Consider the following 14,964-nt stretch of genomic DNA (forward strand, 5'->3'; position numbering starts at 1 on the left):
TGGGAGATGCTATAAAAACCTTTTACCACGCATTTAACATAGAAAGGCCTGAGGGGTTTTTTTCCCTTCTTTTTTCACACGACAAATGTCATGAAGATTTCTCTTTCTAAAATAAAATTAACTTGTAGGAGCAGATTTTGATTTTCGTATAAGTTGTCTCAACTTACATTGAGATTCTTTAGATGCATGCCTGGGATCTTAAAACATGTATGAAATACAGTTAAACCAATAAGTTTGTCATGTGACTGCCGTTATATCTTTGTAAGTGTTCCTCAATACTGATAGAAGTATTAGTCTGTAAGGAGTGGGATAAATGCCAACATATGGCACCCTTACAGTGATATACTGGAGAGGTAAATGCTATTAACTGTACAAAAAACTTCGCCGTGAGTGATGTCCTGCCTAAAGAAGCACGTGTGATCCATCCTTCTGGCCTCTTGCAGCAGTGACCTCAGGCTCATCCTTTGAGGTCCTGAGCATCTCCCCCAAAGGGAGCTTTCTGCACACCCCCTGCTCAGTGTGTACACCACTAGGGAAGCTCTGGGATGATGATGTTCCTTTCCCTGATGCTGGAGTCTGACTCATCTGTAGCTCTCCTTGGCCACGTTCACAGTAAGCTCCATAAAGTGATGAGCAGGATTTTTCTAAAGAGCCTTTATGCTTTTCACAGGAATGGCTGTGTGATTGTATGCTAATTGGTGTCCTTTGTTGGGAATCTGGTGTGCCTTTTGCCACCAAATCTGTTTTAGTACAGCTTCTGCATCTTTGACAGTCAAAATGAAGATTTCATCTTCGTTACAATCTGTTTTTCTGACTGATACAGAGCAGACTGTGTGGTGTGTTTGTATTTAATATTTTCTGCAGTTTAAAGCCTGAGTCATTGAAGGCCAAGTTTGCTGCGTGCATCGTGCTCTTATACACACAATGGCTGACACAAGTCCCACCTCACCTCTCCGCTACTGCTGGATCGTGGACAGCAAAAGATGGCACTGGATTCTTGCTGGTTGCTAGGGAAAACTTTTTATTCCTAGGTAGCTAAGGTGAGCTCGGGCTGAGCTGTAGCAGTGCAATTACTGCCCATGTCTAGGCTATGCGGAGTAGATTTAGCGTCTCCATCTAGTTCTCAGCGGACAGGAGGCTGTTGTGAACAGCCTGCTATGGTGTTCACAGCACAGACTATGGGTTGGCCATGAGATGAATCCTGCCCTCCAAGACAAAATTAAAGTGTGCAGTTGGCGATTATAAACTCTCTTGTATTGCTTTTATGGATGCCTCAGGTCAAACTTGCCAGTCTAGCTCTTCTAACCAGAGTAAATTCTGTAAATGTGTTTTGCTTTACCATCTGTCACTGTCCAGTTTCAGTGTAGCAGAATCCTAACCATAATTCCTAAAAGTCTTGAAAATGCCTGTGTGTGCAAGGAAAAAGCAAATTATGCATGAAATGTGTAGTGTTGCTGTGTTTGAACAATGCAATCTGTAGGTGGCTAAAGGGCTAACTAAATTGCAGGCGTAATGAAAGCTCTGTGGTATTTAGTATATGTTCTGTCAGCATTAAACAGTCACCTTGTAAATATATGTTAATTCTGAAGGTGTAACTGACCTTTTTAATATTAATTGAAATGTCTCATGTTCAGAGGTTGGAGCTATCCTAGAAGAGACAGAAGCCTGTGACTGGTGGAGCCTGGGTGCCATTCTTTTTGAACTGCTCACAGGGAAGGTAGGGGACAAGCTGCATTATAAAGTATCCTTGATCTGCTATGTCTTCATGGCCAGAGAAATTAAGCACGCTCAAGCTTCAGAATAACTTCATAAAGTTACATCAAGCTCAGGACTGAAAAAATAGCCAAAACCAATGCTGTTCTCTCAACCACAGTAAAATCGAAGCTCTCTAATATCCCTCCTGAACATTTAGTACGTTTTTTGCCCTGACAGATATCTTTGTTTCAGCACTATTCTCTGGGATAGTCTAAATGTTGTGTGTTGCAGTGACATATTAATTCAAGCCTGAGCAGACTCTCTTGTTGCCTGCACTGGGAGGTCTCACACTGGTGTGGTGATGCAGAATTATCTTACATTGAGACAGGAAGATACCAGCACCTCTAAGGAATGCTGATTTCAGTATGTGAAGACAGGGTGCTCAGCCAAATTGAAAAATAGTGGCTATTTGGCAGTTCCATGTGAAGAAAGCGAAATTCACCAAACTCCAAAACTTTTCAAGTTTGAGCAATAGAGCAAGAGCATTATGATGTAAATGTTCTAATGGCAAATCTCTAGGGGTACTTCAGTATCTGTAGTGGTTCCCTTCAGAACCAATATTTCAAACTAGGAAGCACTGACATTTTAGCCGTGTGTGTTAATTGACATGTACACTAGAAGATAGTCCAGCACTACATTTTTTTGAGTTAATAAATGTATCTGACTTTTTTTCCAGACCCTGGTCGAGTGCCATCCATCAGGAATAAACACTCATACTTCTTTAAGTATACCAGACCATGTATCAAAGGAAGCCAGGTCGCTGATTCAGCAGGTGACTGCGGGGGAAAAATTATTTTCTATGGGTACATGTGCAGTCTAGATGAATACTTATATACCTGAGCTGTTCTTGTGGAAATTATTGTAAAAAGAAAAAGCTGCTGATAGGAATGTGGATGGGTCTTTTGTCAGCAACTGATGATTTTTGCCTGACTGGTTTGTTGCATCTGGAAACTGACTTCTGTTTCCTGGTGCATCTGTAGAAAACAGAGCGCTCTGCTGTTTCTCCAAAGAACAAGTTTGGTCAATATTGGGTGCTTTGGCAACACCTATTGGTGATACGTGGCCATTTTAGGAATTCTGTCCTAGCTGTTATTGGAAACGTTTGTGATGAAATGAATTAAACTGGAAAATATTGAAGCCAATCAAACAAGATGGCTCAAAGTGCCATGAAACTCGTAAGACAATGATTTGAAGTGTCAACCACTTGTTGAAAATCTGGTTGAAAATTTGCTGTGCTTCAGGAAATCCTGGATGAAGGACTTCCAAATGTGAATAGTCTGACTTCTGTAAGAGGAAGATAACTGTTAGGTTAGGCAAAAAGCTAAATGGGAAACTTTAAAATACAGACAAACTTCCAGAGTGCTATACCACATATTTTCAAACTAATTAGATTTAAGTTGTCACAACTGAGGAAAATAAATAACTTGTCTGTGTAGAGTCTTGAATTTCAGGTAACACTGTCTTCCTCCCTGTAGTTAATTTTGACCTATCTGTGCAAGTGGGGCCTAGATCAGACCTATTCCATTTGAGCTGAATAAATAATAGACGTGAGCAGTGGTGTTCAGCTTTGAGTGGAGAGTATCTGGCTAGTGAATATGTACAAAATAACATCTCCTAGATGAAGATCTGAACGGAAGAAAATGAAAAAATAGTTTCTGAAGAAAATGAAGGAAGGACTTTTTGAATATTCAGCAAGTCAAAAGCCCTTGTGACTGATTTCTGCACTGTTAGTGTTGAATGATGAGTGGACAGGCAACCCGAAGTTTGAACCTCCAGATTTGAAAGTGCTTTCATATGCATTTCTGTGTTTCTGGCAAGGATAGGAAGGGGAGTGATGAAAGAAAAATCCCATTTTTGTTGAACCTGCATTTATTTTGTTAGATGGTGGCAAACTTTTGCCCTCACCTACAAGTGCAACGTGACTTAAATGGATAAAGAAAAGCAATACCAGCTCAATGAAGGGAATTCTTCCCTTCTAATACTGAAAATGAAGACAAACGAAGTCATCCAGTTCACTTTTCCCTGTCAATACGGGATTGTTCTGTGCAGACTAATGTGTTGCCTGCTTTCATATATGCCAAAGAGTGGCTTTTTTGCCACTTGGAATGTAAGTGGAAGAGATACATCTGTCACTTTCAGATATATTGCAAGACCATAATCTGTTCAGAGGACAGTCACCCCAGTGCCTGTTAGGTTAAGCCTTCTGATGCAGGCTGGTGACGTGTCAGGTGGAGGTTCAGCTCTATGAGCTAGTAAATCACATTTTTGTTGTGTGACTATCCAAGGAAGCTGCCATTCATTTGTTGAGGAAGCCTTGTCAGGAAAAGGAAGAAAGCTCTCTTGGCATGGATAGCAATTTGTCACTGCGACTTTCCTTCCCTACACTGCCAAGGTCAAAGCATCACAGAATAACTCTCTGGGCTCAGTGTTCAGCTACACAGAGTTACAGTTCAGCAGAAGGCAGAGGGACAGTGGCAGCTTGTGCTGTCTTGTGGAAGATCTCAGAGCAGCACCATTCACTGTCACCAAGTTACCTTTACTATGTGACATTACAATTGCAAATAGCAAAGCTATCTTAGAATGTGTAAATTCATGTGTTTATTGAAGTAGACTCACTTAGATGTTGAGTGCATTAAGATATGAGTACATGTTGTTCCAGGAGACAACTGGGAGAAGTTATCCTATTAGCTATTGCAGAAAGAGCAAGAAAGAAATCGTGCCTTTGTACTGAGTGTAATTGAATAGAGGATAAACAATTCTCTGGAAGTGCAAAATATTTTTGTGTGTCTTTATTAATATCTTCAGAGTGTTACCTTTGCATTCCCTTTTATGTGGATTGATATCTTTAAACAGATGTAAATATTGTGATTTCCTTTGCACATGAATTCAGCATGTGATGTACAACTAGAAAGGGAATGAGGTGCTGAATCTCAGGAAATTTCCATGGAGCCCTTATGCTGTTGTTTTGTTTGTTTTGTTTTCTTTTTTAACCGCTGGGATTTTGATTATTCAATCTTAATGCATTTGTAGAACTCTTCAAAACTTTTTCTTTTTTTTTTTTATTTAAAGAAACAGAGACCTGACTGCCATATTTTAGGAACAACTGGCAACTCATGAAATGGAAAGTTACAGACCAGCGTCCCTGATGTAGCCTTATTGCAGTGGTGTGAGCAAAGGTTAACATGAAGCAAATGCAGTGGCCAGAGCTCTACAGATGTAGGCTCTGGCTGCTGTTCTCTTTTTAAAAACGAGGTTATGCTTAAAATGAAGTCCCAGTGTACAGTGCTTCAGGGTATTGCATGCTGTGATCAGTACTCTCTGAAGACTGTATCACTGAGACTCAAGGAAAAGAGAGTCTTCCATTTACTGCATTTTAGGAATTTCAAGTGTGCTTCACACTCTTGAAAGTAACTCAAAGAGCAGGAAAACGGTGGGATATCCTTTACCTTAGACCTTTACGGAACTTTTAAGCGGTTGTTTTTGTTCTTACTCACTGAATCATATATATATATATATATTTTTTTTTTTTTTTATATCAAGCTTTTGCAGTTTAATCCTGTGGAGCGTCTTGGTGCTGGCGTTGCTGGTGTTGAAGACATCAAATCCCATCCATTTTTTGCCCTCATAGAATGGGCAGATCTGGTGAAATGAGAGATGCGCTCGCCCTCGGAACAAACTCAGGTCAAGTGGACAATTTTCTCTGGCACAGAACAACACCAACTTTCTTCCTTCGGGTGTCCCAAATCCTTGGACGTTCTAACTGAAGGACGCTGGACCAATCATGCCAAAAGCAAACACTTTTAACAGGACTCACCATTGTGCAGGGTGCTAGCTTGTTTTTATGGCAACTGGCTGCTATGTGTGTGTAAGTCTTTTCACCAAAGGGTGATTTGTGATGAAACTGCTGCCTAGCATGCTTCACGCTGCCAGACTGTCAGCTAAGTGACAGTGCCCTCCTGGTGCTTTGTCTGGTGATGGAAGCGTCTGTAGAGTGTGCCAGTTGAAAGTATCTTTTATACTGTATGTCAGTAGACCATTTCCCTATGCTAAGTGCAGCTGGAGGAGGGAGGGGAACAAATAATTTATTAATGGTATATGCTGAATGAAATACTAAAATGCTTTCTGCAAAACTTGACACATTAAAAATAGTATATCCATTAAAAAGTAAGAAAGCTGTTGCATAATACTGTGGAATGTGTCTTGAAAATGGCATATCACTTCAAACAGTGGAAAGAGCATATAAAAGGCAAATAATGCTGTCAAATGTTGTACTTTGTTGGCTGGCACTGCCTGTTTAAAACTCTTGACTCTGTTATATTTGATGAGCTACGTGTTAACGTCACTACAGAAAGGGAGACCTTTCCCTCAGCCAGATAAACACTGCTTTTGCAACTTGATAAGGAGCAAGAAGACACAGTGCTAAATAAATGTATAGATTACAAAAGGAAAAGCTCTTCTCTTCGTCATTGTAGCCACTACTTAGCACTTAATGAACTTCACTTCCTCTAAGTGTCCTATTTTTAACTATTTCTTCAGGAAAAACCCTTTCTTCTTGTTTTCTGCTTGAGGAAGCTTCTGAACTTTCTATTTGTTAATGATCTGAATAAATCAAAGAAAGCCTTCACCCACTCTGCTGCTCGAGCAGGAAGGAGCGTGGGGATTTGCTCGCACTGAGTGACTTGGTGTCATCTCTGAGCAAACCCTGGAGCGAGCCAGCTAGCTGACCTGTTTGCTTGTTGGTAAGGTCCAGAGAATGGGAGAAGGACACAAGGGATGCAGAATATTGTGCTGTGTGCTGTGGTTGCTGCTAATCAGCCATGCTTGTACAGGTTCCCGATGTACAAACACTGCACACTGTAATGTTGTACAGATTATGGATCTGTGTTCTTTTCTAAATGTTCCCTTTGCTCTCTCTCTTGTTGTTAAACTTCGGATAAAACTTCTCCCCAGCTTTATCCGGAGAACAAAGACCAGACTCCTTTGGGAAAATGAGGTGACAGCAATGATTTTTGAATTGACTTTTTTTTTGGGGGGGGGGAGTGGGGGGGAAGTTGTATCCTTCCATTTGTATTTTAGCAGCGCGTTTTATGAGCATTCCCCAAAGTGCATCTGCACAGTCTCCATCTGTTAGACACCAGGTTGGTGTATTGAAATAAAGTGGAAAAGGAAAATGCTTCACTTAAACAAAGGAAATCTGGAAACTTTTTTTTCCTTTTAAAATTATTCCACTCCCCTCTTTTTTTGTTTCTTCCCTTTCTTGTGATCACCAGGCCAGCAGAGGGGCTGTAACAACACTGCAGGTTGTAACCAGGTCATTGGTATCACCGCCTACGGAGCACTGTCCAAGATTACATCACTCTCAGAAACTGTGCTTCAACCTACCACCCTCTGGCTTCATAACAGGAACTCCCTCAGGTGAGCCACAGGAACGACTTCCTGCGCCGACAGGGTAGGAAATCTCTAATGCAGAATCCGAGCTGATGCAGAGCTTCCTTCCAGTGCTGCCCCGGCTGTGACTCTGGAGGGCTCATTGCTCAGGGGAGGCCTCCATCCCTCTGCCACCTGCCTCCATCCTGGCAGCTCTGCCTGCTGGTGCCACCTCGTCGTACTGTGGGTTCCATTCGCCTGTCCCACTGTGTTTGCCTGGCAATAACTATTTTCAAAAAAAAAAAAAAAGTAAAGGGTTTTTCTGTGTTAACTTAAAACATTTTCTTGTTCAGATTGTGCCAGTGTTGGTTATAGGTGAAAGCAGTGTGAGCAAGCACAGCAGGACAAGCAGCAGAAGGAAAACGCTGCTCTAGCGGGAACCAAACGACCAATGGCTCTCACTGATTTGGTTTAAGTAAGGACACAATGAAATATTTCTTTTTCAAGTGCAGCGTTGAGTTACGAGGAAGTCTAGATGAGAAGGAACAGGACATTTGATAGGACAGTTTGCTGTAACTGCGCCTTTGCGATGCTGCTGTTATTCATAACTTTACCACAGCTTCAGATAATGATTTTGCTAAAGAAAGCACAGTCTGGAGCTAATGGCACATGAAAAATCTTGGTTTTATATATAGGTAGATAGGTGGTGGATTCTATTTTTTTGTTGATATTTACATATTATATTTCCTTTGTACCTAATCAATGGCTTAAATGACTTGGGAAAATATTCCGAGTTATCTTCTCTCTGGTGCTTGTTATGAGGCCCTGTGGTGCACATCTCTGTTTTGCTGACTGCTGAGGAGTGCAGCATCCATTTCACCTTCTGTTACACCTAACAGCTGATAGCAAAGTAAACGTTTGTTACTTTACTTTTTCAAACGTTTGTTACTTTACTGCCAGTTTGTTCACAGAAATTCCTGTGAGACGATGTCGTACAGTAAAATAGACATATAGATTTTCCTCATCTACTTAGGCAAAGCAGATGACGGGCTTTGGACGTCTGGAAGTGATAATTCCTTGCACCCCGTTGAACCACTCCATTATGTTTTCGTCTCCTACTGAAAAAACCTCAAAGAGAAAATATATGAAGGCTCTGTGACCTTCTCTTTCTTTTTGGTTTTCTGTGACCTCCTCCTTTCTTCTGATCGCTCCGTCTCCAGCCTCTTGTTCACTGACCTTCTTTGACCTTCTAAGACCATCTTTTCTCTGACCTTTTCCTCTCCCCTCTGCTCCTGTCTTCACTTTTAAATCTCTTCCCTGCTCTTCTTGACTGTCTGCAGCCTGCTGTCACCTTTTTTTTGACCCTCCTTGACCTTCTCTGCTTTTCTTGGATCTTCTCTGACCTTCTCTTGTCTTCTTGCGCTGCTTCCTTCTCACCTCCTCTTCTTGATCTTCTCTCTGTCCTTCTCTGGTTGTCTGCTCGTCTCTGACCTTCTTTTTCCCTGTGTTGCCCAATGTTCTCTTCGCGGACTTCTGACACCCATGAGTATCTTTCCTTGGACCATCCCTTCTCCCATTTTCATTTTTAAACACCTTTATCTTTGCTCTGCTCATCTCTGCTCTGCTCTTCTGACAGACCCTGGCCTGCTTTGACATCCTCTGAGTGCTCATGGTCCCCTTTCCACCTTCTTTCCCCCCTCTTTGAGCTTTTTCAATATTCTTTGAGCTTCTCTTGATCTTTGACCTTTGGCATTGAGCTGAGTTGCTGCGAAGCACACCAGAGCCCCCTCAAAACATGAGGGAGAAACTGCCTCTCATGAAATGTAGGGGATGTAACACTGTTTGCTTTATATGGCTGTATTCACAGCTTCTGTGCTTGTTGCCTAGCTCCTCTATCTCCTGTGAAAATCACCTCTCAGACAGCAGTTATTGTCATGCTGACTCCCCGCACCCCTTTGGGATGCTGAGTTGGCAGGGTTAGCTGCTCTGGAACATCGACTCGGCTCTTTTCTCCATTTCTAAACCTGTTCCTTGGTGCGTCCCCGCAGAGAAGGGCAGCGGGATGAAGAAGGCTGGGAGGTCAGCCTGCTCTAAATGAAGCACTCAGCATAACAACGCACAGGGAAGTGCGAAGTAAACCTCTGAGGGCTTTTTTTGAGTGTGGTGTCATTTGTTTTTTTCAAGGACACTAAGTAGGAAGCCGGAGAAACAGAAACTTCCTCTCTGGTGAGATTTATGGCAGTGATTTAAGCAATAAAATGAAAAAGTGCACTTGTTGATTTCTTGGCATCTCTGCTCTCCACGTGGATTTTGCTGTGAGGTGAATGCAGCCCTTTCTGGGCCGTTGTTTGGGCCATGTCTTCCACCAAATGTGGGTGGGGGCCTGGTGCAGCTCTGCTGCAGAGGGAAGCTTTGGGGAGGGGGAGCAGAGCCAGCTCCTGGAAGAGGAATGGTGCCTGCTCAAAGGGGCCGTGCAGCTGCTACTGGCTGCAGTGTCACACTGGCAGCACGAAGCCATCTCTTGCACTATTGGACCACCTGCAAGAGTGGAGCTGGGGAGCCCAGACCCAAATGTGAGGCATCCCCAAGAAAAGCCTCAATTCTGGTGGATGGAGGAAGTGGTGGATTTGGTCCAACCTGCTAGTGCTGTGCAGTGAAATCCCTTGCACTGCTGCTGTGGGCCAGAAGAAGCGAACCTAGGCACAGCAGAGAATTGTCCAGCCTTCCAGCAGCAGGCTATAGCTCCATGTGCTGCCACAATGGGACCTCATGGCTTCTTGGCAGACTAGAAGCTCTCCTCCTCCAAAGGCAGCTCTGACTCCATCTTCTTGGCCCAGGGACCTGTCAGGAGGGATTAGAGCTGCTGCCGGAAAGCTGTGGTGGCACCATGATGGGCAGGAGGGCTGGAGATGTGCACACTGCTGGGCAGCAGGGAATTGGCAACCTCTTGGGAAGGCTGCAGGCAGGTGCCTTGATGCTTTGCGAGATCACAAGTTTGGCAAGTCTGGGAAACGTCCTTCTGGGGGCAATGCAGTAAGGCAAGCTGATTGGCAAGTGGCAAAGTGGAATAAAGATGGGCCAGCCAGGGAAGGAGCAGATGTTGATCAGCAGTCCTCTGCAAAGCCTTGCTAGCCTTGTTCTGCTCTGCCCTGGAGACAGCTGTTGTGCCTCAGTGTCATCTCACTGCAGGAGCTGTGTGGTGGCAAAGGACAAAGCCACAAACCAAAATAGGTTCAGTGTAGCTGGACAAAAGGAGTGTCTCTGCTGGCTGCATTACCTGATGGCTCCTCCTGTGCTGCAGGGATGGAGGCTGAAGGGGCAGCTGGAGATAGTGGGAGGCATCCCTGGAGCCTCACCAGCATAATGTGAGGTGAAGAAGAATAAGCTCTGGTTTTATTCTGATCACTTGCTTAGTAGTTTTCCCCTCCCAGCTAAACTCCTCTGTGCCCTATTCTGCTGGATTCTCACACCCCTGAGCCATTTATCTCTAGGGTATTGTCTAGATTTGCCTAGCTGCCTCTGTTCATCTCCTGCATTGTGTCCTTCAGCCTTGGCCACAGATTTTCTTGCTCTTTTTGTGCCTCTGCTTCTGATATGCTGTCCTAAAGTGCTGGGACCTGGGAGTGGATTATTAGATGCAGCTGTTATACCCATGTAACGATGAAAACAGAGAGGATTGCTCCCACAGAATGAAAGTGCTGGGCTTGTAAAAGGGCTAGGAAATAGCTTACCCCAGAAGCATGTAAGTAATGAAAGTTTTATGGTGCCCAGCACAGTGGTGGAACAGCAGAGAAGAAGCTTCCATGAGAGAGGACAGCGCTGCACTGTGATTTAGGGCCTTCTGCCGGCTGGCTGCACTCTGCCTGCGGTCCTGTTTGAGCACTGTGCTCTGACATTTGCATGCTCATAAGCTTCCTTTACGAACCAGGCATGGAGAAGATCAGGAGCCAAGTGGTGTATATCCTTTCTCCAGGCTTTTTTTAACCTTCTTCCCTACTGCTCTGCCTCCTTCATTTCCAGCCCCAGCCCTGGTTTGATCTCAAGAGAAGTCCTCTGAGCCCAGACCATGGTCCCTCAGAGTGGCCTGCAAGCCAAGCAAATGTGAGCTCCTCAATCCTGAACGGAATGGCCCCTCAGAATCATGGAATATCCCGAGTTGGAAGGGACTCACAAGGAACATCTAACACATCTCTGGGATTCGCACAGCACTGCTCAACTTTTAAACCCTGTGTCTGAGTGCTGTTCAAACAGCTCCGTTCCATGCCCACCGCCCTGTGGTGCAGGCCCTGTCCCTCACCCCCAGCTGCCCTCCCCTGACGCAGCTCCATGCCATTCCCTCAGCCCTGTCGCTGTCACACAGAGCAGAGCTCAGCGCTGCTCTCTGCTCCCTGTGAGGAGCTGCAGCTGCCATCAGGCCTCCCCTCAGCTCCTCTGCTCTGCGCTGAGCAAACCAGGGACCTCAGCCGCTTTCACACACCTTGCCCTCCAGGCCCTTCACTATCTTTGTTACACTGCTGCAGGGTAATGCAGCTCACAGTGTGAAATCCCAGCCCTCTTCACATTGCTGGGAGTTTTCACTGGGTCAGGAGTTTGCCCTTGATTTAGAAGCCAAGTTCTTGAAAAGAGGTATAGAGATTATATTTGCTTTCCAGCTTTAGGGATACACAGCCCAGAGAAATAAGCCGAAGCGTTCTCTGAAGGGTGCATTTAGCATGGCACTCGGCTGCTGCCCCTGGACTGGGCTGAACTCTTCTACCCCAGCCCAGGCGGAGCCATGTGGGGGTGGCAGGAGCTGGGACCGGCTATGGGCCCTCTAAGAGGACAGGTGCTGGTGTCTGGCCTGAGCTGTGAGGATGAGAGGCTGCCATAACAGTACTGCTCCTTTCCCTTCGGGGGACCAAAGAGAGTGGGGCAGAGAAAGGCTGGCGTCTGGTTTCCTTGTTATTTCTTTTCATAAATAATCCCTTGTACTTGTACCCTGGACTCCGACAGCACTGAGAATGCACAAGGTTGGTGGGTTTTTTTTTTCCTCCTCCGAAAGTTATTCATTTGGCTAGCCCTTAAACAATAGGTTTTTGTCTAAATCGTCACCAGTGAGACTGTCAGGAGAGGCCCCTTCTCCCCCTCCTGCTCTCCTCCTTTTGTCTCCAGTCGAGGGGTCGGGATTCGCCGCCAAATGGAGGCGGTGGCCGCTTTTCCAGGCCCCAGATGCCAGCGCGTGGCAGCATCTGGCTGCTTGGCAGGCGTGGGGCAGCTGCCTGGCCTGGCCCTGCTGCCATGGCTGCTGTGGGCATGAGGGCTCCAACGGGGGGTTTGGGTGGCAACAACGCCTCCAAAGGGTCCGGGATCATCCGGCCACCGTTGGACTCCCGGCCCTGCTTTTTGTCCTGCTCCACGGTGTCTCGTGTAACCTTACCTCCTTGTGCTGAGAGCGTTTCGGGTGCCTTAAGGCATGGAGCTCTTTGAAAGAGAAATACAAATCACTAGAAATGTAGAGATAAAACCCTCTCCTTGGAGGCCATGTGTTTGGCATGGGAAACGCATGATAACAGCTTGCTTTAGAAAGGTGACATTTCCACTGAAGGCTGAATAATAAAAAATGCATTCTAAAAGCTGAGCTTTCCTCTGTCTTCTGATATATTAGACTTTTGTAATGAAGACAGCTTCTGGGACCTGGGAATGCGCCGCTTACTTGAAATACATGTATGGGAGCTCTCCCTAGCCCTAATGGGTGTCACAAGTGGCTCGGGCTGCATTAATGTGGTGAGCTCTATTAAAGGGATTGTCGGGAGCTGTTCGCGAGCCGTGAATCAAAGCCGCCTTTCCCCAACTTTGTTTTAGCTCTGGCTCGCACGTGTAGGCAGACTTGCCTAAGGTTAAGTCTCTTTTAATATGAAAATGCACAGAAATATTCTGATACGATTTTTTTTCCCCCCTTTTAATTCAGAACATGCCGGTGAAGGACTCCAGAGGGATGGGGAAGGAGGAGGCAGCTGAAAGAGGCTCCGAGGGTCGCATGGAGTCTGCACTGCAGTGTTCTCGCAGGGAACCTTTCTGCTGACAGGCAGCTGCTCGGCTCTGCAGCCGCACAGTACGTGCCGCCGGCACGCACAAATGCCGGGACCGTGTTGACAAATGCCTCGTCAGTGCGAGATAGTTAAACCTGCTTGTTTAATCATTGGTGTTGTTTCATCCAGGGCTCTGAAACAATTACGCTGCTGCTTCACAATATGATGCGTATGAAAGATGCAAATGTGAGACTTTCAGGATGCCATTTAATTCAAAGACTTGTAGAGATGTACTACTATGGTTATTATTATTATTTTTTAATATATATATTTTTTTTTTTCTTTTCCTAGAAATAGTATTATTTGTTGTTTGCACAATAAAACCCTGGCAGCTTGGCTTTACCATGTTGCTCTCAGGTCTCCTTGCAGAGCAAAGATCCCACGATGTGCCCCCGCACCGGCACGGCCCCATACATGGTCCCCACACAGCACGTGCACACAGGCACGTGAGGATGTGTGTATGTTTTGGGCTGGCTTTTCTGGCACTGAGGTGTGGAACTCGTGCTACTGGTCGCCTCCTGTCCATAGCTTGGGGCGGCTTTTTGACCTCCCTCCGTTTTCACAACAATATCCGCCTTCATGCCAGTATATTATCTAGTCACATTGTTGGCCTCATCTTTGGAAATATAGTGTCTAAAATTAAAGATTTGCTTCTGTTTTGGAAATTTTGAAATGACCTTTGTCACTTAAATAGAGAGAAAGTGTTGAAAGTCAGGGCTTCTTTCACGCTGTCAATAGGAAACAAAGTGGAGGTGCCTTCTGAGACTTCCTGCAGACCCTCTTCGTTCTGTAGTATCTCAGTGGCCCTTTCAAAGTGCTTTTGGTGTGTGGATAATTTTTTAATCAAAAGGTTTATTTTTGAGGGCTGATCAAAAGAGGATGCTTCACTGAAATGTACGCTTTTTTTTAGTCAGAAAAAGACTTAAAGCAAAAATGCCACTTCAGGATTTAGAGATGGTCACTGCATGCTTGTGTGCCTGTGCCTGAGAGAGACATTTCCTTCAGGAGAGACTGTAAGTGCCGAGGCGCTTGAAGATGTTGGTGACAAGCTGTCTATCCTATAGCTGTACCTACTGATGGATTTGAGCCTGACGGTGCTTCTACTGTTTGAGTTTTTTTGGTTTCCTAGCAGTGAAAGCCAATGCTATCTATCTGTGTGGAATTGAGTTCAGTGCCTTTTCAGGGTCTCTTCCAGCTTGGGATGTTCTATGATTCTATAGATTCTCTCTGTGATTCTCTCTGCCATTTTTAAACACTGATGTTGATGCGTGAGGCCAGTTGTGATGAGGATTTGCACATGTGTGGTGCACACTTGTGAAAAATTTTGTCTCCTTGGTAGTGTGGTTTTGTTAGCTGCAGCTTGCAGATGAATTCAGGCTCCATTGATGTCAGGGCAAATAGTTACTTTTTTGCACTAGTTTAACCAACGTAAATATAAATGTGCATTCTTATGAGTGTGGCCAGCTCTGTCTATGGTCTAGGCCAACCAACTGCATCTGAAACTTTTGGAGAGTGGACAGCTTCCATGTTATTTCAAAATTAATGGCCTCATCCTCTCTCACTATGTATGCTTCTTATGTGCTGATCATGCTGGGATTGGGTACTTCAGTTCCTTCTTTAGGCTCTTGGTTTGTACTTCTAAGCCCAGTGCCACGCTCACTGTAACATATAAGGTGAACGTAATTTATATGCAGCACAACTTTCTGACTTACTTCCCTCGATCCTCAGTGATGAAGAACTGTGGACAAAAAACCCTGAACTGCTGGTGTTCAGG

General features: G+C 44.8%; 1 protein-coding gene across 5 annotated transcripts in view; it reads left to right on the forward strand.

The window, feature by feature from the left end:
* Window positions 1-13,405, forward strand: part of RPS6KC1 (ribosomal protein S6 kinase C1) — a 94,914-nt gene extending 81,509 nt beyond the window's left edge. For 2 of the 5 annotated variants that reach the window (XR_007375106.1, XR_007375107.1), the window contains 4 exons: window positions 1,635-1,717; window positions 2,432-2,527; window positions 5,296-7,170; window positions 13,070-13,405. Coding sequence is in view for 1 of the 5 variants with exons in the window: in XM_048936057.1 (XP_048792014.1) it covers window positions 1,635-1,717; window positions 2,432-2,527; window positions 5,296-5,406 (290 nt within the window). In the remaining 4 variants the exon portion in view is untranslated. Of the gene's footprint in view, window positions 1-1,634; window positions 1,718-2,431; window positions 2,528-5,295; window positions 10,926-13,069 lie in introns of those variants that run through there. The other 3 variants (XR_007375105.1, XR_007375104.1, XM_048936057.1) reach the window with 3 other exon arrangements.
* Window positions 13,406-14,964: the final 1,559 nt, after the last annotated feature.

Source organism: Lagopus muta, chromosome 2 (assembly GCF_023343835.1).
Source record: "Lagopus muta isolate bLagMut1 chromosome 2, bLagMut1 primary, whole genome shotgun sequence".
Classification (NCBI taxonomy): Eukaryota; Metazoa; Chordata; class Aves; order Galliformes; family Phasianidae; genus Lagopus; species Lagopus muta.